We start from the raw sequence: 22902 nt of genomic DNA, 5'->3' as shown, positions 1-22902 counted from the left end.
AGGATGGCTGTAGGCAGGGGCAGACTGGTTGAGAACTGGACCTGGAGAAAGAGGAGATCAAGGGAGTATTCCTATCTTCCCTTGGGCCTCCTGAAACCTGCAGGGGGTGGGAGAAACCCAATGTGCAATTGAAGGCTCAGGCTCCTTGGCCTCCTGGCAAGTCTTAAGAGTCTCACTCAGTCACTCCCCGGAGAGGTTTTTATGTGCAAAAGTATTTCTTTTCCCCTTGATATACTTACACAGGGACACACATCTCTGCAAGGGAAAAGACTAGAGGCTTGCTTTTTTTTTTTTTTTTTAAATTAAACCTTGGGTCTCCAGCAGTTCTTTGATGTTCTATATTCAGCTCAGTAGAGCAGATGTTCTATAGTGGTATTACATGTCCAGAAGTTAATGACTTCTGAAACTAGACCTGTAATCAGCTAAATTTTTATATTGTGCAGTAGGTCTCAGTAATGTTAGTCCTGTAAATTTAAGGTTTATTTTACTCACACACACAGAGACTTTTTGAGCTGTGGAGAATACCTACTTTGAGGGTGTCATAATTTAGGAACTCTTTATCCAATTTTACTTAAAATTGTGAAAAAACCCTACCTCAGCGTAGACTCAGCCTACTCATTTTAAGGCTGATACGACTTTTTTTGTTGTTTGGAAGGCAAAATTGGGCTTATAGTGGAAACCGTGTTGCAATCTTGATGATGCAGTAGCTGCCATTGCTACATAAGTAATGACCAACAACAGAATGTCTTAATTCTGTAATGAATCCATTGCTTTACAGCTCTCTCTATGGCCATATATAGTTTACATAAAATAGTTTTACAAATTGTTGATTAGACAAATAACATATTGAAGACCAAAAAGAAAAGGCGTACTTGTGGCACCTTAGAGACTAACCAATTTATTTGAGCATGAGCTTTCGTGAGCTACAGCATCCGATGAAGTGAACTGTAGCTCACGAAAGCTCATGCTCAAATAAATTGGTTAGTCTCTAAGGTGCCACAAGTACTCCTTTTCTTTTTGCGAATACAGACTAACACGGCTGTTACTCTGAAACCTGTCATATTGAAGACCATATCTCTAATGCCTTCAGAGGCGCACGTGTGTGTATATATAAATATTACACACACAAACTACGTTAAAAGAACGTTAATAAGGTTGTAAAGTCAAATACTCAAAAGTTAGAAAATGTCAGAATTAAGGTTGCCTGTGCTGGCTTAATTTGGCCTCTTTATGCATATGTATTAGAGTCTTTAATTACACAATCACATACTATTTCTTTTGACAGGGCCCCTGTCTGACTCAGGTCACATGATGGATGGTGCTCATTTACTGAGCAGCTATTCACTGAACAACAAAGAACAAAATACTGGATTGCCTCAGGCCTCATTTACTGGAAACTATTCAAAGCCTGCTATAAAGACAGAATTATTATTTTCCTCATGAGCTTTTCTATGGTGCTTATCACTATAGCATCTGAGTGCTTCACAAACATTAATGACTTTATTTTCATAACACCCTTGTGAGATGAGGGGATATTATCCCCATTTCATAGATGGTAAACTAAGGCACTGAGAGATTAAGGTCAAATCATAGAATCATAGAATATCAGGGTTGGAAGGACCTCAGGAGGTCATCTAGTCCAACCCCCTGCTCAAAGCAGGACCAATCCCCAATTAAATCATCCCAGCCAGGGCTTTGTCAAGCCTGACCTTAAAAACTTCTAAGGAAGGAGATTCTACCACCTCCCTAGGTAACGCATTCCAGTGTTTCACCACCCTCCTAGTGAAAAAGTTTTTCCTAATATCCAACCTAAACCTCCCCCACTGCAACTTGAGACCATTACTCCTTGTCCTGTCCTCTTCTACCACTGAGAATAGTCTAGAACCATCCTCTCTGGAACCACCTCTCAGGTAGTTGAAAGCAGCTATCAAATCCCTCCTTATTCTTCTCTTCTGCAGACTAAACAATCCCAGTTCCCTCAGCCTCTCCTCATGAGTCATGTGTTCCAGACCCCTAATCATTTTTGTTGCCCTTTGCTGGACTCTCTCCAGTTTATCCACATCCTTCTTGTAGTGTGGGGCCCAAAACTGGACACAGTACTCCAGATGAGGCCTCACCAATGTCGAATAGAGGGGGACGATCACGTCCCTCGATCTGCTCGCTATGCCCCTACTTATACATCCCAAAATGCCATTGGCCTTCTTGGCAACAAGGGCACACTGCTGACTCATATCCAGCTTCTCGTCCACTGTCACCTCTAAGTCCTTTTCCGCAGAACTGCTGCCTAGCCATTCGGTCCCTAGTCTGTAGCTGTGCATTGGGTTCTTCTGTCCTAAGTGCAGGACCCTGCACTTATCCTTATTGAACCTCATCAGATTTCTTTTGGCCCAATCCTCCAATTTGTCTAGGTCCCTCTGTATCCTATCCCTGCCTTCCAGCGTATCTACCACTCCTCCCAGTTTAGTATCATCCGCAAATTTGCTGAGAGTGCAATCCACACCATCCTCCAAATCATTGATGAAGATATTGAACAAAACCGGCCCCAGGACCGACCCCTGGGGCACTCCACTTGACACCGGCTGCCAACTAGACATGGAGCCATTGATCACTACCCGTTGAGCCCGACAATCTAGCCAACTTTCTACCCACCTTATAGTGCATTCATCCAGCCCATACGTCTTTAACTTGCTTTAACATATGTCTTTAACGTCTTTAACATTTTCCTTTACTACACAATCCTGATTCATCCCCACAGAAACTCAATTCTATGCATTGAATGATGCAGGGGTCCTCATGTGTGTCATCACATAATTAAAGAGTGTACCATAATGCAGACACACAAGGCGGCTAAATTAAGGTGGTATAGGCAACCTTAATTCTGGGATTTCCTAACTTTTGAGTGGTAGGCTTTGAAATCTTTTACTGCTCTTTTTATATAATTTGTGTGTGTAATTTCCTAGTTTTTAAAAAAAGCAAACTGAAGAAAAACTCCATTATGTGGCATCATATGGACACATGGGTCATCAGCAGGGATGGAACTTTTAGACCCACCACGCAGACCTCTGCCATTTGAACTAACAGATTAACTGATAACAGTAGGTTGTTGTCCTCTGTGTCGACCAGCTCTAGAGGGGGATTAGATGCACACTTTGCCAGTAGATTCAGATATTTGCTGACAGCAGAGGAATGGTGAGACATAGGAATCTTGGGTTCCAATCCAGGGTGCTCTGTGGGGTATAGACTTTATTTTTTGGCTCTTTCCCCCCTTCCCCTCCCCCCCACCCCCGGCCCCATATGCGATCCCTTCGGTCTCATCCCCTCTAGCCTGTCCACATCTCAGTCTGGTCTCTTTCTCATCCATGGGTCCTCGTCCCAGCCTCCGTTCCTCGGGCTTTTCATTCTAGTTCCAGTCTCCTTTCACAGCAAGTCCCACCCTCACCCCTCCAGACTCCCCTTCCCAATCTTTCCTTCTCTCCCGGAACTAGTCTCTTTGCCCAGCCAGTCCCCAAAACCTGGCAGGGAAAATTTCAGCCCAAATGGTTAGTTTGGCAAATTATAAGCAACTGAAAACAGGGTCTTTGCCCATCTCCCATAAGACATCTTAATAGGCACTGTGACTAGCTCTGCATATTTTGTTTATAAAGTATCATAGTTGATGCATGCATATGTTTGAGACAGAACAAGTCTAAACTGAAAAGTAAACTTAAATGTGCATGGTAATTTGCTTGATCAAACTTTTGGTTGACAGATGTTACTTGGTAGGTTGGCTAAGTAAGTGTCTGTGGAAATAGCAAACAGCCTCTGGTGATGTAATGTCTTGGATGCCACTTAATGGCAAATAAAGCCAGCGACTCAGATCTTTATGCTGTTCCTTTCTTTGGCCAGAGAATCTTTTGAAAATTGTAAGACTCCTATTGTCAGAAAGTGGTAGTTCCAGAGCTTCTGATTGCATATTTCCTTCATCTTTCTCCTCAGTCTAGGGAATGATGTATGGTACAAACATTACTCCCAAAATCTTTTCAGGTACGTTTTGAGATTTTTCTGATGAATTTTGGGGACAAAGTGGCATTTGTCTGTTGAAGCTAGCACTTGTGTGTCTCAGACTAATAAAAGGCTCTCTACTTTTGAGGATCCTGGTTTGTATAGGTTCTTTTTGAATAAGTAAATTGGAGTCTGGGAGCAGTTTACTGGCTTGAATTCTGAGCGCAGGAAACTTGCAGCTGTCCAGAAGGCATTAATGTAGCATTTGTAAGTACCATGTCAAAATGTTAGATGGATATGAATCACCCAAGCAAGTTATAAATTCTAATATACATACTGCAAATAGAACACAAAAGTTACATTGAATAATGTTAGCAGATGAACTTAATCTCAGAAAAGGCAGGAAATTCAAAGTTATCCTTTCTTACAGCATGAGCTAAGGACAGAGTAAGTGCATATGATTCTGTACATAAGCATTGCAGAATTTGAAAATGGTACTTTATGAACAAGCATGAGGATGAGGAGGTCAGAGGGAAGATCCTGGCATTTATGGGCATGGATCAGACCCATGATCTATTAAGGTTTTGTTTATGGTAGCATGAAAAATGACAGCTTTTTAGATTGTTTGAAACACATTTCAGTTTAATATTGAGAACAGATTTGGAGTCAATTTCACTAGAGTGAAGGGGTGGATTCAGACTATATGAGGTGGGGGGGAATCCACTTAACAAGTGAGTTCCAAACATGCACACACATGCACTACACAGCTTGAATGTGTGTGTGGCGACAACTCACCAGCACAGCACCTCCTACTGGTCATCTCAGGAATTAACTCTCCAGTGTATGGAGCGCCTCCTCCTGGCTGGAGTCACGCCTGCCACTGGCCCTCATGTCCCTCCACCTTGGGATGCTGCCCCCGGGCAGTGCCCCCACACTCTGGGTCTCCCCTCCCAGGGGAACCCCCAACCTTCTATCCTTACCTTGCCTCCGTGGCTACTGCCAGTCATCATCTAGCCCCTGTTCACTGGGGCAGACTGCAGTATGTAAACCACTCATCACTGGCAAGGGGGGGTTTGGACCTGCTGCCTTTCCCTGCAGCCCCATACCTCTCTTCAGGCCTTGCACAAGGCCTGCAGCCTGGGGAGTTGCTAGGTTGGAGTACCCCAGCTCCTCTTGCCTTTCTCTAGCACCCAGGGTTGTAAGTTCAATCCACCTCAGGTTTTCTCCTTCAAGGTGTTTCATAGATATTAAGGTCAGAAGGGACCATTATGATCATCTAGTCTGACTTCCTGCACAATGCAGGCCACAATCTCATCCACCGACTCCTGCAATAAACCTCTCACCTATGCCTGAGCTACTGAAGTCCTCAAATCACGGTTTAAAGACTTCAAGGTGCAGAGAATCCTCCAGCAAGTGACCCGTGCCCCATGCTACAGAGGAAGGCGAAAAACTCCCAGGGCCTCTTCTGATCTGCCCTGGAGGAAAATTCCTTCCCGACCCCAAATATGGTGATCAGCTAAACCCTGAGCATGTGGGCAAGATTCACCAGCCAGATACCCAGGAAAGAATTCTGTAGTAACTCAGATCCCAGCCCATCGAACATCCCATCACAGGCCATTGGGCCTATTTACCATGAATAGTTAAAGATCAATTAACTGCCAAAATCATGTTATCCCATCATACTATCTCCTCCATAAACTTATTGAATTTAATCTTGAAGCCAGTTAGGTCTTTTGGCCCCACTGCTTCCCTTGGAAGGCTATTCTATTCACTCCTCTGATGGTTAGAAACTTTCGTCCAATTTCAAGTCTAAACTTCCCGACGGACAGTTTATATCCATTTGTTCTTGTGTCCACATTGGTACTGAGCTTACATAATTCCCCTCCGGTATTTATCCCTCTGATATATTTATAGAGGGAAGTCGTATCTCCCCTCAACCTTCTTTTGGTTAGGCTAAACAAGCCAAGATCCTTGAGTCTCTCTTCATAAGACAGGTTTTCCATTCCTCGGATCATCCTAGTAGCCCTTCTCTGTACCTGTTCCAGTTTGAATTCATCCTTCTTACACATAGGAGATCAGAACTGCACACAGTATTCTAGATGAGGTCTCACCAGTGCCTTGTATAACGGTGCGAACACCTCCTTATCTCTACTGGAAGTACCTCGCCTGATGCATCCCAAGACCGCATTAGCTTTTTTCACGGCCATATCACATAGACGGCTCATAGTCATCCTTTGGTCAACCAATACTCCAAGGTCCTTCTCCTCCTTCGTTACTTCTAATCGATGTGTCCCCAGCTCATAACTAAAATTCTTGTTGTTAATCCTTAAATGCATGACCTTGCACTTCTCACTATTAAATTTCATCCTATTACTATTACTCCAGTTTACAAGGTCATCCAGATCCTCCTGTATGATATCCCTGTCCTCCTCTAAATTGGCAATACCTCCCAGCTTTGTATCATCCGCAAACTTTATTAGTATGCTCCCACTTTTTGTGCCGAGGTCAGTAATAAAAAGATTGGTCCCAAAACCGATCCCTGAGGAACTCCACTGGTAACCTCCCTCCAGTCTGACAGTTCACCTTTCAGTATGATCCGCTGTAGTCTCCCTTTTAACCAATTCCTTATCCACCTTTCAATTTTCATATTGATCCCCATCTTTTCCAATTTAATTAACAATTCCCCATGTGGCACCGTATCAAATGCCTTACTGAAATCTAGGTAAATTAGATCCACTGCATTTCCTTTTGTCCAGTCACAGCCCTTCTCAGATTCTGCTTTATTAAATCAACAAACACGCAAAAAACAAAATTCTCAACTCCATCCATTTACCTCCTTATCAGGTCAGTTCCAGGTCTTTCCTGCTGGTAGTCTCACTCCCCAAGTTCCAGGTTTCTCTATTGCAGTGATTCTCAAACTATTGTACTGGTGACCCCTTTAACATAGCAAGCCTCTGAGTGCAACCCCCCCCCCATAAATAGATAAACAAGTGTTTTTAATTTATCATTATAGATGCTGGAGGCAAAGTGGGGTTTGGGGTGGAGGCTGACAGCTTGTAACCCTCACATGTAATAACCTTGTGACCCTCTGAGGAGTCCAGACCCCCAGTTTGAGAACCCCTGCTCTACTGGAGCCTAGTCACTTCCACCAGCCTCTGTACTTCATTCTGTTCCCCCAGAGAACTTTCTCTGCCCCTTTTTGCTACCCCTTTACAGGTGAATCAGCAGATCCCTGCTCAGGTGTGCCCCCTTGGTAACTATGGTTGGTTGGCCCCAGACCTCTAGCCCTTAAGGGGCAAGCCCCACTGTTACACTGAGAAATCCCTGTCTCCCGCTCTCATGAGCTTCAGCCTTGAAGTTGACAGGACATAGATTCATTCTTAGTTCCTTAGAAACACAATCACCAGGGGAGATCATTAACATGGAAAAAGAGAGGGAGATGCTCTCTTACACACCTTGGACCAGTTCCACAGATGTCTTTGAAGACTGGAACTGAGATTTTAAACCTGACCCAGTACGCTGTGGGGAGCCAGTGTAGAACACACAGTATTCAGGCTGAAGCTCACTTGGTGAGTGGTGTTGCTGAGGGGCTGGGCTGTTGCATTCTGGGTTAACAAAAATTTGTCAAGGTCTTTGTATTTCCTGGAGAGTTGGAGAGTTGAAATAATCCAATCTTTGAAGTCACGAAAGCCTGGGCAACCACAGACAATTCGCCATTTATAAAGGGAAGTTCCCTAGGCAATATCAAGTGAAAGAGGGCATAAAGCCTTATGACTCCTTAATATGCAACTTCTACGTTCAGTTAAAGCATTTTTTGTCAAGTTTCAAAGGGACTCCCATGCAGTTTCTGAATTGGAAGGGTGATGGCTGTGTCATAAGAACTTGTGGGTGTGCAACTTAAAGCAACAGGGAAACGAACCTTGCCCCAAAAACAAAGAAATGGCCCTAAAATGTCAGCTGCTGAAAATCCCATTCTGAGTCTTCATGGTTAAAATCTCAAATAATGTAAGATTTCTCAAAATATGGTGATCAGTATTGGATACCCATTTGTCTGTGACATTTGATATACACTTTTAAAAATAACATCCTAGAAAAACTGTTAAAGAAAATAATTTAAAAACTTAGGAAATATAAATCCTCCTACACTCATCACAGCAGCTAGATGAGGAGTGAATACTATATCCCCATTATGACTACTTAGTTGTTCTGCACTATTTAACTGACATTTATTTACTTGCTTGGTTCTCTGCACTGAATATTGTTTTCCAAGAGGTGTGTATGTCTAACAGAGCTTGTGAGATTATCAGGTCAATGATGTGGCCAAAGATATGACAGTACTCTTCTGTCCAAGGGCAAAATCTCCCGCTGCGCTGTCCCTCCCCACCGCCCCAAAATTTAAGAACCAAACAGCGTCATTAAGGAGGGAACAAACTCATAATATTAGGATATGGGAAATTTAGCAGGGCTCTGTGGGACTGCTAAACATATCACTAGTCTATTTACTTTTCTGTACAGACAGCATTCTCTGCTAGATAAAATAATCCATTGATATAGATGTGGCAGAGTCTGTGGCTTTAACTTGTTCTGTGAGCTTCTCATTTCCCTTCTTCAGTCTATTTCTCCTTAGACAAATGTGCATTTCAGAAATTTGTCCAAATGTTACGAGCAGATGTTACCAGGCTTTTCCAATTCAATATGCACCAGATTTTCAGATCAATTTCTTTTGCTCTTTACAATCCACAGCATTTGCATAGGCAGTTTATCTGAGTAATCTGTAACATGAGAAAGTTACACTGGTTTAATTTAGCGTGATTTTAAAGCCAACTTGGTTAGACGGATGTGTGGACATTCTTATTTTGGTTTGAGTGACTTATTTCAGTTAAGTGTATATCAATTTCTATCAATTTAGCTAACCAAAATAAACCTGGTTAAACTGAAATAAGAATGTCCATACAGCTGTTTGCACCAGTTTGATTAAAAACTGATTAAAGTTAAACTGGTACAACTTTCCCAATGTAGACAAGCCTTGAGTCGATCAGCCTGATTCTTCCCTTTGCTATACCAGTTTTATGCTAGTGACATTATCTTAACGTAGTTACACTTGCGTAAAACCAGTGTAACCGAGTGAAGAATCAGGCCCAATGTTTTGTTTTGTGAAATGTTATGAACTGGCCAATTACACTTTAGCACATTTTTATTTGTATTGGAATGCAATATTTGTGGATTTGGCAAGATCATCAATATCTTTGTGCTATATAAAGTTTTATAACTATTCCTACTAATGTAAGGCCGATCCCAACTCCACTCATAGTCAATTGCAGGCTTTCCATTGACTTTGGTGGAACTGGGCTTAAGGGGCCTAAGCATGCAAGATGTTGAGTGTGTGCTGTGAGGGGCTGAACTGCCTCATCTAGACTTCAGTGGGAATTAAGGGCATTCTGGACCATCCAGAATGTGCTCAGTACTTCATCAGAATGAAATAGTTCATACCTTCTTTGCTAATTTGTTAACATTTTTTCAGCACTTGAAGGTTCTGTTTTAAAAATTGAGACTAAATGCTAAATTTAATTCTTCACACTTAGTTTAAGTTTTAAAACTAAACTGTGTTTTTCCTGCTCATAGAGATTTACAATTTTTTTTTTAAATCCTGGATAATTTTTGAAGTCATTGGTTCAGATTTCTTCGATGGATATGAGTTTACCAGCCATTCACACGCCATTATTTTCCCAGAGTACATTGCGCAGCAGTAGGTTTTCTAAAGTCTAAGCAGTGGTCAGTGACAAAGTCATCAGCTCGGGGCACGGCCACTGATACTAGGGAAGCTTATTGCTGGGTAGTGAGAGGGAGTGCTCAGTAGCAGCATAATTGAAAACAGTACCTGAAAGTTATTTTCAAATTCACAAAAGTGTACAGTCATGTTTATAGTATAATTGCACTTTACTGCCTTAATCTCTGTTTTTGTTAGGCTCAGACCAAATAGTCAGCAATACTGTAGGTTAAACTGCATGACGGTCTCAGGCAACATAACCTACTGCTGGGGCACAGTTTACCTTCTGTGACAGAGTTCCTCCTCTGACTTGGTGGGTCCTGCACTTATTGGCGGTTTGCTTGCCTCAGAGATTCATGGCAGCCCTCAGTTTGGCTACTTTTGCTAGTGGCTCAAACCTGCCATTCATTCAGCTAACCTCCTCACTGGCCAGCATGGGAAAAAGGAAGGAGAACAATCCCTGCAGTCTCTGTTGATCCACCATGTGGGTCGGGGAACAGCCCAGAGACTTTCCCCTCTGATGGAACCCACAGTCCAGGTCAATTCCTCCTATGTCTGATCAGGAGTTGGGAGGAACCCAGACCCGCCCTCTACTCCGGGTTCCAGCCCAGGGCCCTGTGGACTGCAGCAGTCTAGAGTGCCTCCTGGAACAGCTGTGCAACAGCAACAACTCCCTGGGCTACTTCCCCCTGGCCTCCTTCCAACGCCTTCTTTATCCTCACCACAGGATCTTCCTCCTGCTGTCTGATAATGCTTGTACTCCTCAGTCCTCCAGCAGTACACCGTCTCTACTCTTAGTGCCTCTTGCTTCTAGCTTCTCACACACACACACACCACAAACTGAAGTGAGCTATTTTTTAAATGATTCTAGCAGCTTCTTAATTGTCTCCAGGTGTCCTAATTAGCCTGCCTGCCTGAATTTGTTCCAGCAAATTCCTTCTTGTTCTGGAACTGCCCCTGTTACCTTACCCGGGGAAATGGACCTGCTTAATCTGGCTTCTGCTTCAAAAAAACACTCCTGTAGCTATTTGGCCTGACCCTGTCACACTTCCCATCATCAGATTGGGCCAGTGCCTCAGTTTTCTGTCTGATTGGGTAGTCTAGGTCTCTACCTGAACCAAAACTCTCATTTCTGGGGTAAACAGTGCAAAAGGAAAAACCCAGCTTCCTACGCTACGTCAGGGTCTGGCTGGGTCTTCTTCCTTTTTCTCAGAGCTTTGCCCTTTTCATGCAGGGCTCCCGATTGGTCCTTTGCCTAGCTTCTATTAGTCTTAGGGCTTTTTTTACAGGCTTCTATGTCAGGTGCTTTCTCCTTGGCAAGATCAGAATTACTGCCTGTTTCCTCCTTGGCAGAGACTTACAGCAGGTCCTCCCATTTCCCCTCCCCCTCTAGGAGCAGGTAGACTACATATATACAGATTTCAACCTCAGTCCTCCTGGTCCAGGTACAGAAAAAGAGAATGGGGAATCATTCAACCCAACTCAATATAACCTGCGAGCCAAAACCCAACTTTGTATCCTGGAAGAGATGAGTTTTGAATCATCATTGCAAATTACTTGCATGCTTGCGTTTCTATTTAGTATGAATGTTGCCTTCTTCTGTACCAATTACTGATACGTGGCTGATAAATTACAAGACTCGATCACTGATTTTTGTTGATGCTGTAGACCAAGGAGATTAAGTAAGCACTGGAACATAAATCAAACATGTTTTGAGAAACTGATGTAAAGATTTGTAAACAGATGCGTGAATAATGTCCTGGGCATCTCCCTTTACTCACTGCAAAAATCAGAGGTAAAGGAGGAAAGCACTTTTTAACTTCAATAATATTGGCAACAGCTGACTGCATCCACTAATATTTCCTAATTTAACCTCCAGGATATCACACAAACCCAAGAGGTATTTTAATAATTCTAGACTGAAACAATAAATGTATTCTTCATCATCTGTCATGTTAAATAAAGAAAACATGAGCTGAACACTCAGATGATCCTCTGCCCTCTCATCCCCTCCTCTATGGCATGCATTAATTCACTTATGGAAGACTTACCCTGGGAAAAGAAATTGTCAAAATTAATATAAACGTAAATATTGCAAGGCTCAAATTAGATCACAATCAGTCATCATCTAGGTCAGTGGTCTCCAACCTTTTTATGCCCAAGATCACTTTTGGAATCTAAGGGCAACCCAGGATCTACCCTGCCCCTTCCCCAAAGCCCCGCCTCGCTCACTCCATCCCCCACCCCTCTCCGTCGCTTGCTCTCCCCCCACCCTCACTCATTTTCACCAGGCTGGGGCAGGGGGTTGGCGTTCCAGAGGGGATGCAGGCTCTGGGCTGGGGCTGAGGGGTTTGCAGTGTGGGAGGGGGCTCTGGGCTGAGCCTGGGACAGGGGATTGGGGTGCAGGAGGGGGTGAGGGGTGCAAACTCTAGGAGGGAGTTTGGGTGCAGGAGGGGGCTCTGGGCTGGGGCAGAGTGTTGGGATACGGGGGGGGGGGGGGTAAGGGGTGCTGGCTCTGGGAAGGGGCTCCAGGCTGGGGCAGAGTGTTGGGGTACAGGGTGCTGGCTCTGGGAGGGGATTTGGGGTGCAGGAGGGGGTACAGGTTGCTGGCTCTGGGAGAGGGCTCAGGGATGGGGGTTGGGGTTCAGGAGGGGGTTTGGGGTGCTGGCTCTGGGAGGGGGTGTCAGGGCTGGGGCTTGGGGAGGGTTCAGGGTGCAGAAAGGGGTATGGGGTGCTGGCTCTGGGAGGGGGCTCAGGGATGAGGGTTGGGGTGCGGCCTCCTGCCAGGCAGCACTTACCTCTGGCAGCTTCTGGTCAGCAATGGGTGCAGCGAGGCTAAGGCAGGATCCCTGCCTACCCCAGCCCCTCACCGCTCCCAGAAGGGGCCAATGTGCCTCTCTGCAAGCACCGTCCCTGCAGCTCTCCTGGCCAATGGAAGCTGCGGGGAGCGGTGCTTACAGGCAGGAGCAACGAGCAGAGGGAGCCACACTGCACCTTAGTGGCAGCCACACTGCACCGCCAGAGATCGCGATTGACTGGGAGATCCTCTAGGATCGACTAGTCTATCACGATGGGCCTATTGGTGACCGCTAATCTAGGTGCAGTGTGAAGGACCGATTCAGAGGCCAAACCTGAAATGAAAATAAACAAAAGACTGAAAGACATACTGATACCATCCAAACTTACAGGTGAGCAGCAAGCATACTTAAATGGGCCAAAATTATAATGAAAGATGTTAGGGACAAATAAGGGGTCAAATAAATATACATTTTGATCTGGTAAAGAAAAATGTCTTCTACTCCATTCCTCATAATGGCACCAGGAATGTTACTAAAGGAAAGTTTCAGAAACACTGAATTGGTCAAGAGAACACTAGACAACTTCACAGTGCATTATGTTACTTCCGTGCTGGAAAATCCATTTTTCCTGAGCATAAGCCAACAAAGTAGCCATGGAAACATTAGCCACGTGGCAGTAGCATGTCACTTACTACCTCAAAAAACAAGGGTAGAATTTAGCAAGGTTAAAGGTACATATACAGACACTGGGACAGAATTACACATTGGATAGTCTTTGTTGCTTGGTAAAGCTAAAAGGCTGAACTAAAATTTTGGGGGGAAAGTTGAGTACTTACTCAGTTAAATCCTTGACTGGCCAATACCTATTGTAAAAGCACTACATCACTACTGCTTTCTGTGAGATCCAATGGGTAACTGTATATCGAAAAATATAATTCATGCCAGTCAGCATGGTTTCCTGGAAGGTAGGTCTTGTCAAACAAACCTATTGTCCCTTTTTGACAGCATTACAGGTTTGGTTGATAAAGGCAACTGTTTTGATACAGTATAATTAGATTTCTCCAAGGCATTAGAGTTAGTACCACATGACATTTTGATTAAAAATTTGCATTATATGGAATTAACAGGGCACACATTAGATATTAAAATGTAGTTGTTACTGAAAGATATCAACGAGCAGGGCTGTTTCTAGTGAGTTTCCCGAGGATTAAATCTTGGTCCAAAGCTATTTAATATTTTTATTAATGACATAGATCATGATAGAAAATCTTTGCTGGTAAAGTTTGAAGAGAACAAAAAGATGGGTGGGATAGTAAATAATGAGGAAAAGGGGTTACTCTTATAGGGTAATTTGATTTGCTTAAATGGTCACAATCCAACAAAATGCCTCTTAATGGAACCAAATGCAAAGTGATATATCTGGGAATCAAGAATGCAAGTTATACCTGTAGGATGTGAGACTCTATCTTGGAAAACAGTGACTCAGGGAAGGACTTAGGGATCATCAAAGAAAAGCATCTTAATATGAGCTCTCAATGCAATGCTGTGGCAAAAAGGGTTAATGTGGATGTAAAAAAGGGGACTATCAAGGGAAGTGATCTTGCCTCTCTAGTTAGCATTGGTAAGACCACTGCTAGAATACTGTGTCCAGTTATTGTGTCCGCAGTTGAAGCGGGATATGGAAATACTAGTCTGTTTAAAGGAGGCCCACAAAAGTGAGCCAGATCCTGGAAAACAAGCCTGATGAAGTGAGGCTTAAGAAGCTCCCCTTATTCATCTTATCAAAGAAGAGGTTGAGTGGGGACTTGATTGCTGTGTATAGATGCTTACACACAGAAAAGAGATCTGAGCATAAGAGTGGGGTGGGAATTTCAACCTTGATGACTAAAGCATAATGAGATCTGATAGCTGGAAGTTGAAGTTTAATAAATGTAGCCTTGAAATAAGATGCAATTTTGTAGCATCTTTTGGAAGGGAATTAAACTTTGAAACAGCTTACCAGGCAAGGTAGTGGACTCACCATTGCTTGGAATCTTTAAAACAAGATTGTTTTTTTAAAAAAAGATACACCTTAATTCATTTTCTAGGAGAAACTGTATGGACTGTGTGGTGTGGAGTACGCTGGATGGTCCCTTCTGGCCTTGAGTCTGAATCTGAGTTCCTCTGTTCATCCCCCTGTTTTATGGGCCATGGGGAGAACAGGATTGCTTGCATTGCCCTCAACGTTCGCAAAACACTTGCAGCTCTGTATTAAGACGATGATTATAATCAAATCTCATGCTTCAGGCCATTAGCCTGTTGCCTGCAGGAGTCAGGAAGGAATTTCTCCCCCCAATGCATAATTGGCCAGCTGTATTCTGAGGAGGGAATAGGGGTAGGCTTTGCCTTCCTCTGAAGCAGTAGAGTGTGGCCACACCGAGAGATGGATCATAGGACAAGTGTTCTGAGGTGGTACAGAAAATCCTCTTCCTAGATGCCTGGCTGGTTTGTCTTGCTGACATGCTCGGTGTCCTACTCATCAGATTTGGGGTCAGCAAGGAATTTTCCCCAGGGTCGGACTGGCAGGGACTTGGAGGTTTCTCACCTTCCTCTGCAGCATGTGGCATGGTTCACCTGCTAGTATCATTTGGGCATTTCTCAGCTAATCAATTCCCTGCCATTGCATTGGTGACACCTTAATCACTGCTGTTCTCTAACTATGGCACACAGGTTAGTCTCCTGAAATGCTTTGGTCTAACTAAAGATTTTGGACTTAATACAGGGTATTCAGAGTAGGTGGTCTAATGGTCCTTTCTAGCCTTGGATTCTTTGAAAATATGAAATCTTTTATATGGTGTAGATCAGGGGTGGGCAAACTACGGCCCACGGGCCAGATCTAGCCTGTCAGGGCTTTGGATCTGGCCTGTGGGATTGCCCCCCGTGGTGCCGCAGGCCCCGCGCTGCTCTCAGAAGCGGCCAGCACCATGTCCCTGGGGCCGGGGGTGGCAGTGGGGGCAGAGGGCTTTGTGCATTGCCCTTGCCTCCAGGCATCGCCCCCTGCTGCTCCCATTGGCTGGGAACGGGGAACCATGGCCAATGGGAGCTTTGGGGGAGGTACCTGGAGGCATGGCAAGGGCAGCGCTCAGCGTGCACCAGGGCCTGCCCTGGCCCTGGTGCACGCTGCTGTCACCCCAGAGCCGCTTTAGGTAAGCGGCGCTGGGCCGGAGCCTGAACCCCTCCAGCATCCTGCCCCCAACTCCCTGCCCTAAGCCCCCTGCCTGCCCCTCGCACCCCTCCTGCACCCCAATCCCTTTCCCTGAACTCCCTCCTGCAGTCCGCACCTCTTCTGCACCCCAACCCCCTTCCCTGAGCCCCCTCATACACTCCACACCGCTCCTCCTCCCACACCCCGCACTCCCTCCCGCACCTCAACCCTCTGCCCCAGCCCTGCATACAATTTCCCCACCCAAATGTGGGCCTTGGCCCAAAAAGTTTGCCCACCCCTGGTGTAGATTATTGCAATTGAACAAAAAGCTTGATCCTTCTCTGATTGAAGTCAATGGAAAAATTTAATAGGGAGCAGCTTTAGGCCCAAAGTGCTTAAACATTATTTCACTATTAAGAGTTGTAAAATTGTGACTCATCCATTCACGTGCCACTTTCTTGAAGTTGAAGCTTGGGGGTTTTATGAAAATATCATCTCTGTAGCCAAAAGTCATCCACACTGAACTTTTTATTTTATAGAGATAGATGTTTAACATATGCCATAGTGGTTATATGTCATTGTGTCAATTATTCCCAAGGCACTGAATTTTTACTGAATAGTTTGTTTCTTGAGAATTGTCTTACAATTTGTTTAATCATATGAGGATGAAAACTTTATATCTCCATAGCAAAAGGTTTCAGAACCATGATTAGAAGGAGACTGGAAATTGAATTCATGTATTCATGTATTCTTTAAAGATTTAAGTGTGGTTATCTGACTGTTCATTATGCATTTGCAGGTTTTAGTAAATATTACATAGTTAAGCAACTTGGCACTACCCTGTTCAACAACTATATTTGCAGGCACCACAGGTCCTGTTAAAGACAGTGAAAAGTGATTAAAAGTATATACATGGTTTTCTATGATAACGAATTTTCAGCATAAGCCAAAAATTGTAAGTGAGCAGAGAACCTCAAATGTGAAGCTGAGGGATTAACAATTTGTACTGGAATGTGAATCAGCCATGAGAAACATACCTGGCTGCAGCCACTAAGTCATGCCTGATCACAATGAAATAGCTTTGAAAATTTTCCCAAAAATGATGGCAGCAAATTACTTTTGTTAGTCAGATACACAATTTTTATTATTTGCCCATCTACTGCTTTGCAGCAATACGCACAGGAAATAAGCTTTGTATTTTCTTGATTAATTCAAACGGATCTGCACCAACCTTGATCCGAGGGCAATCAGGAATCTCACATGGTTTCAGTGGTTCTTTGCGTTCTGTTTGCTGTATTGATTGCAGATTACATACTTGAATACCTTATTTTTCATGGCAGAATTCATGCCTGGCCAAAATAGGATGTCTTGGACTCCTCTTATACTTCTCGGTACCCAGATGGACACTATGGAGTATGCTTAGCATTTTCAACCTCAGGCTGCATAGTAATATGATCTCGTTTGTAGAGAATCCCATTTTATGGAGCAGTTTCACTTCTATAAACTCAGGACGGTATGTCTTTATTTTTGAAGCATACCTGGGCCTTTTCTGGTGGCCATCCCATAGCGTTTTAAAAAAAGTAAATGTTTAAACTATTAAAATGGTACTCATTAAAAGTTTAACCATTAGGCTCCACTGCTGCCCTGTGCACCTGGGGTCCCGGCTGCCACCCTGAGTGCCCAGGGCTCTCCTCCCACCCCGCGCCTGGGAACTCTGCTCGCTGCCAGCCCCACACCGGGGACTCTGCTGCCGGCCCTGAGCCTGGGGTCGGCAGCCAGGATCTTGGGCACGGGGCAGCAGACAGGATCTTGGGGGCGTGGCTGGCAGCTGGGACCTGGGGCCGGCAGCTGGGACCTGGGGCCAGCAGCTGGGACCCTGGGCGGGGGTGGGAGGGAGCGCGGCAGCCAGGATCCTGCAGTGGAGTTGAAACGTTAACCAGACTACCTTACCTATAAGACTCATGCTTATCGGTTAATCTGTTAACATTTTACATCCCTAGTGCATCCATAACTTTTTTTTTTTTTTAAATTCCCAATGGCTTTATTCTTGCCAATCATGCCAGTGCCATTTTGTACTGTCCTCAAGCAACATTCTCACTGGAACGCTCCGCATGGGTGCAAGGCGCAACTCTGTGAGAGAGGAGGGGAGGAGGTGTAGAATGGGGCTAAAGGTCTCAAAAGGAACCCTGGTTCCCCATGCCTGTTGTCCCGATCCCCCATTCTCTTATTCTGCCCCCCCCCAAGCTTTTCCCTTTTGATCCATGTTGTGCAGAGAGCAAAGACATAGCAGTACACTGTCCCTCCCAGCCTGCTTCGCCCATTTTGTCGCCCATTCCATTCTCTTCACTCCATCCCAGCAGCTGCCATCTCCTCCCCACACACTGGCAGCATTCTAGCCACGCACCTGCAGATTTGAGAGTGGAGGAGAAATCTCCCTGCCTCAGTGCTGACACCACAGCAGCCCCTGGTGGTCAGGAGAAGTTAGTGGCTCTGTGCTTGCTGCTGTGATGGGTGTGTGAGAGCGACTTTAGTTGGCCCTGGAACAAGCTGCAAAGACTAACAGAAAATCCCATGCAGCAGTTTATATTTTCAAGACTATAAATAAAAAAGTAAGAGAAGAGTTTTAGACCCTAGCAATGTGGACTGTCGGGGGGAGGGATAGCTTAGTGGTTTGAGCATTGGCCTGCTAAACCCAGGGTTGTGAGTTCAATCCTTGAGGGGGCCATTTAGGGATCAGGGCAAAAATGGGGGATTGGCCCTGCTTTGAGCAGGGGGTTGGACTAGATGGCCTCCTGCGGTCCCTTCCAGCCCTGATAGTCTAGGATGATTCGTAGTATGAAAGAGTGTGCACTAAAACATTTTCATCTGAGGAGTCCCTCTGGCGTAATACAATACAAAGGCAGTTTCTAAGTTGTTGACTGTACCAAGTACATCCATTACAGTAATGGAATGTTAATGTATTGCAGCAGCATTCAGGATATTCCCCCAGAATCCTGTTTCTCTTTAGGAGAAAATGTCGCTTTAATGTTTGAAACTTGTTACACAACTAAACAGGCACTGTGCATGGGATCTACTGATATGCAGGAATTGGGAAGGATTGTATCCATCCTCGCAATGCACAGGCATGGTGTGAAGCTGCCAGTCAGTACCTCCACGGCTGCTATTATGGTCCCTGAGTTATTGTAATAAGAGCTGCAACCCCTCTTAGTTGATGGTTTGTGATCATTGGATTTATGTAATTATAGACCAACTAGTCATACCTCTTTCCCCATCTAACCCGCACCTCTGCACTAGCCTATGAGAAGTAAGTGGAGAGTCCATTCAGAGGGACGTGAAGTCCCCTTCTGCGCCTGCTCTACAGCAACCTTCTGGAAACACCAGTTTCCCTGCATTGAGGCCTGCTTCTGCCCTTGCATTGCTGGCTAAATGCACCAGAGCATTGTGTACACTATCCGGAAAACTCAAAATCCCAGTGCTCTAGAGTGATATGTACAGTCACTATAATATTGTGGTTTGCATGAAACCAAACTACATGCTAGAGTTTATTAGACTGTAAAACCAGAATACAGTATGTAATTTTTCAGTTTCAGAGTTGAATGTAATCATGGGAACCTTCTGTTCTTGGCTATATTATATTTTCTCATTTTCAGAAATTGTAGCATAACACAGATCTTGCCAAACCTATAATATGCCTGTTTGCCATATTTTGATTCAACTCTAACCATTCTTGGGGTGAAAAATTTCTTTTAGTTTAATAGAAAACAATCTAAAATTGTGCTATTTTTTTTCCAGAGGAAATTTAATGAAGTGAGATCTAAGTTTAGAGATTTTCTTTCTCCTATATTGATAAAGATGTGTGCCCTAATAAAATAACTGTACGTGGAGAGAACTTATATTAATGGAATCTATTTTTTAGATAGATATCATTAGCTTTAAAAAAATTAAATGGAGAAAGGTTATTCTATTGGAACTGACATATTTTTAATGTCTAAAAACCAGTTAATTTAAACTGACATGACAAAAATTATTGGAGAAAAATTTTTAATCAATCCCTTCAACACTTAAAAAATTTAAAATTATTAATACACCAAGAAAAGTATAAAATTTCAGGACTGCTTACAACGCCAGGTTTCACTAAAAACACCTGAGACCCATGTTCTTCATAAATTGCAGGTGGTGTTTTTGAGCTGGTGCAAAAGCTTTTGGGACTGTGGGCTGGTGGCACTTGATGACATATCCGTGAGCTTGGGAAGCTGCCAAACCACTGGTAAGACAATGTGCATTTGAAATCTCTGCTAGGTTTTTGTTCTGCTACAACCACTGTCCAATCTCAGCCCTTGCTATAAAAAGCCTTCTTATGTGTCCATTTTCCTAACAGAATTATATCAAATTCTCATTCCATAGCTAGCTGTAACACTGGTGTTCGTGGGTGTCAGTCAAGCAGTGAAAGCAGCATTGCTTCAGTGATCTACTGTGAGGGCCAAATTTTGGCATCAGAGTAAATCCTGATTAACTCCATTGTCTCCAGTGGGTGGTGTATGTGCTTAATACAGAGCTAAATTTGGTCCTAAAAGTCTGCTTTATAATAAAAATCAGAATCAACCTTTGTACTAGTATTTATGATGATTTTCCTTTAATCCTGAGCTATTTTGATTAGGATATAAGGGGCAGTTTGGAGAGGCTAGGAGTGGATATGCAATACTCCCATTTCCCACCACTGCAGGCTGAATAAAAAGGGGAAAAGTGGCTTGGAGAAGGAGCAGTAAAATTCAATCAGTATATGACTAAATACATGTTTCTTATACTGTAGTTTAAACAGAATTTTCACAGACACTACCATGCTCTTTACATACTTAAACTGATATTCCTATATGGATTACTTACCTCACATGTTGGGACTCATGGGTGATACAAGCAAAAAGGTCTACAATGTCCCAACAGGCCAGAGCGGTTGAAGAATAAAGGGAGAGTCTAGGGTAAAAGCAAGTTTAAAATATTCATGAATTAAAAAATTAAAACAGAATAGCTGAAATGCAGTTCCTCCTTTACATTCCTGCCAGGATCTGAATTCTGGGTTGTCTATTTCTTCTGCATCATGTAATGATATTCCAAACAGCTAAAGTAGTTCAGGGAATGCATGTTGTTGTGATATTATCAGCTGAAATAAAGGAAACACAGAATCCTGTACTGTGGGCTGAGCAGGCTAAATCTTCTCCATTTGACTTCAGTTAACATAGGCCCTGATCCTATGGTAGGATCTATTAGTGCAGTCCCTTATGTATGCCCAGAGCCCATTAAGCTCATTGGGTTGTCACACTGGTAGAAGGGCCTACACTAGCAGATCCCATTGCAGGATCAGGGTCACAGCAAGCGGATGACCTATCAGGTGAACAGCAGGGTTGTTTAAAAGAATATGAGAAGGGTCCAAATTGTGAAATTCAGATCCAGAATGGGATCTAAAGTTGTGAAAATGGGGGCTTTATCTAGTGTTCCAATTTGGACCCATCTCTCCTACACTGTGTGTATAACCTGTCATAAATATCTCTATGCATAAAGAGACATTGTAAATGGATGGATAAAATAGATTATATAAGTAATGTATCCAACCATACGTTTTTAGACGTAACTCTGTTCTTTCACTGCAGAGATGTGGTCATCTTTTCCTGGAGAATGTACTTTTGAAAAGGATGAGTGTGCATTTACCCAGGAGAGAAGAAACCGAAGCAGTTGGCATAGGAGAAGGGGTCAAACTCCCACTTCATACACTGGACCAAAAGGAGACCACACTACTGGGGTAGGTGAGTTAAGGGTCACATTGAATTTTCAGAGCAGAGTGACAGTTAAATGAATGTCCTTTGAAGTGATATTCTAGAGCAAAGTAAAAAGGTTTTTACCCTTCATATCCAAATAACAGGTTTCAGAGTAGCAACAGTGTTAGTCTGTATCCGAAAAAGAAAAGGAGTACTTGTGGCACCTTAGAGACTAACGAATTTATTTGCGCATAAGCTTTCGTGAGCTACAGCTCACTTCATCGGATGCATGCAGTGGAAAATACAGTGGGGAGATTTATATACACAGAGAACATGAAACAATGGATGTTACCATACACACTGTAACGAGAGTGATCAGGTAAGGTGAGCTATTACCAGCAGGAGAGCCGGGGGTGGGGGTGGGAACCTTTTGTAGTGATAATCAAGGTGGGCCATTTCCAGCAGTTGACAAGAAAGTATGAGGAATGGTGGGGGGGAATAAACATGGGGAAACAGTTTTACTTTGTGTAATGACACATCCACTCCCAGTCTTTATTCAAGCCTAAGTTAATTGTATCCAGTTTGCAAATTAATTCCATTTCCCCATGTTTCCCCCCCCCCCCCCCCGCACTGTTCCTCACACGTTCTTGTCAACTGTAGCTCACGAAAGCTTATGCTCAAATAAATTTGTTGGTCTCTAAGGTGCCACAAATCCTCCTTTTCATATCCAAAATAGTTATTGAAAACAAAAATCTGAAAAAACAAACAAGCAAGAAATCTGTTAGCTTATCTGAAAGATGCTACTATGAATATATGTCTGGGAAGATAGTGTTTTAATCTGTGTCATGTGCCTGCCTATAGCATTCAACTGGTAGATGAAATGTTTTCACCAAGTGTGTCTGGGTAATTGTAGCTGTTCTTAAAAAGAGATTCACTGTTTTCCATAAAGGAAACGTACTGTAGAGATTTATTTCTTTTTATCTCTACAGAATTTGGGGTTGTGTGTTAGTATAACAGTGGTTACATTTTATTTTAGTGGGAATAATTACATAGGGAATAGAGAATTTACCAACTATTCAGAAAATATAAATGGTACTTCCAACCCTATAATGTAGTAGTGAAAAATACACATAGAGACTTCTCAGTGGTAGGCAAATTATTTTTAATTTCACTCATCATCTGACTTATTCTTACAAATCAAGTACCTTTTGCTAACAGCCCTCATCCCTTTATAAATATGTGTGATGATGATTGCTGCAGCTTAATTGCATTTCAAATTTGAAGGTAAAGTCAAATGAAACCCTATAATAGTGAAAGTGGGAGACATGGATAGCATATGGGTGCACTTACAGCATCTGAGATATTGCTGGTAAGTGACCCCTTGGAATTTAGTGCAGAGTAATGCAGTATCAGCCTCTTCTT

General features: G+C 43.5%; 1 protein-coding gene across 2 annotated transcripts in view; it reads left to right on the top strand.

The window, feature by feature from the left end:
• Nucleotides 1–22902, top strand: part of MAMDC2 (MAM domain containing 2) — a 100832-nt gene that overhangs the window by 66691 nt on the left and 11239 nt on the right. The window contains exons 10-11 of one of the 2 annotated variants that reach the window (XM_073345169.1): nt 19904–19997; nt 21376–21528. In XM_073345169.1, coding sequence (XP_073201270.1) covers nt 19904–19997; nt 21376–21528 — 247 coding nt within the window. The remainder of the gene's footprint in view (nt 1–19903; nt 19998–21375; nt 21529–22902) is intronic. The other variant, XM_073345170.1, reaches the window with a different exon arrangement.

Source organism: Lepidochelys kempii, chromosome 5 (genome assembly GCF_965140265.1).
Source record: "Lepidochelys kempii isolate rLepKem1 chromosome 5, rLepKem1.hap2, whole genome shotgun sequence".
In the NCBI taxonomy this organism is placed as follows: domain Eukaryota; kingdom Metazoa; phylum Chordata; order Testudines; family Cheloniidae; genus Lepidochelys; species Lepidochelys kempii.
Note: the sequence above shows the minus strand (reverse complement) of the source record. Positions and strands in the feature narration are given on the sequence as shown.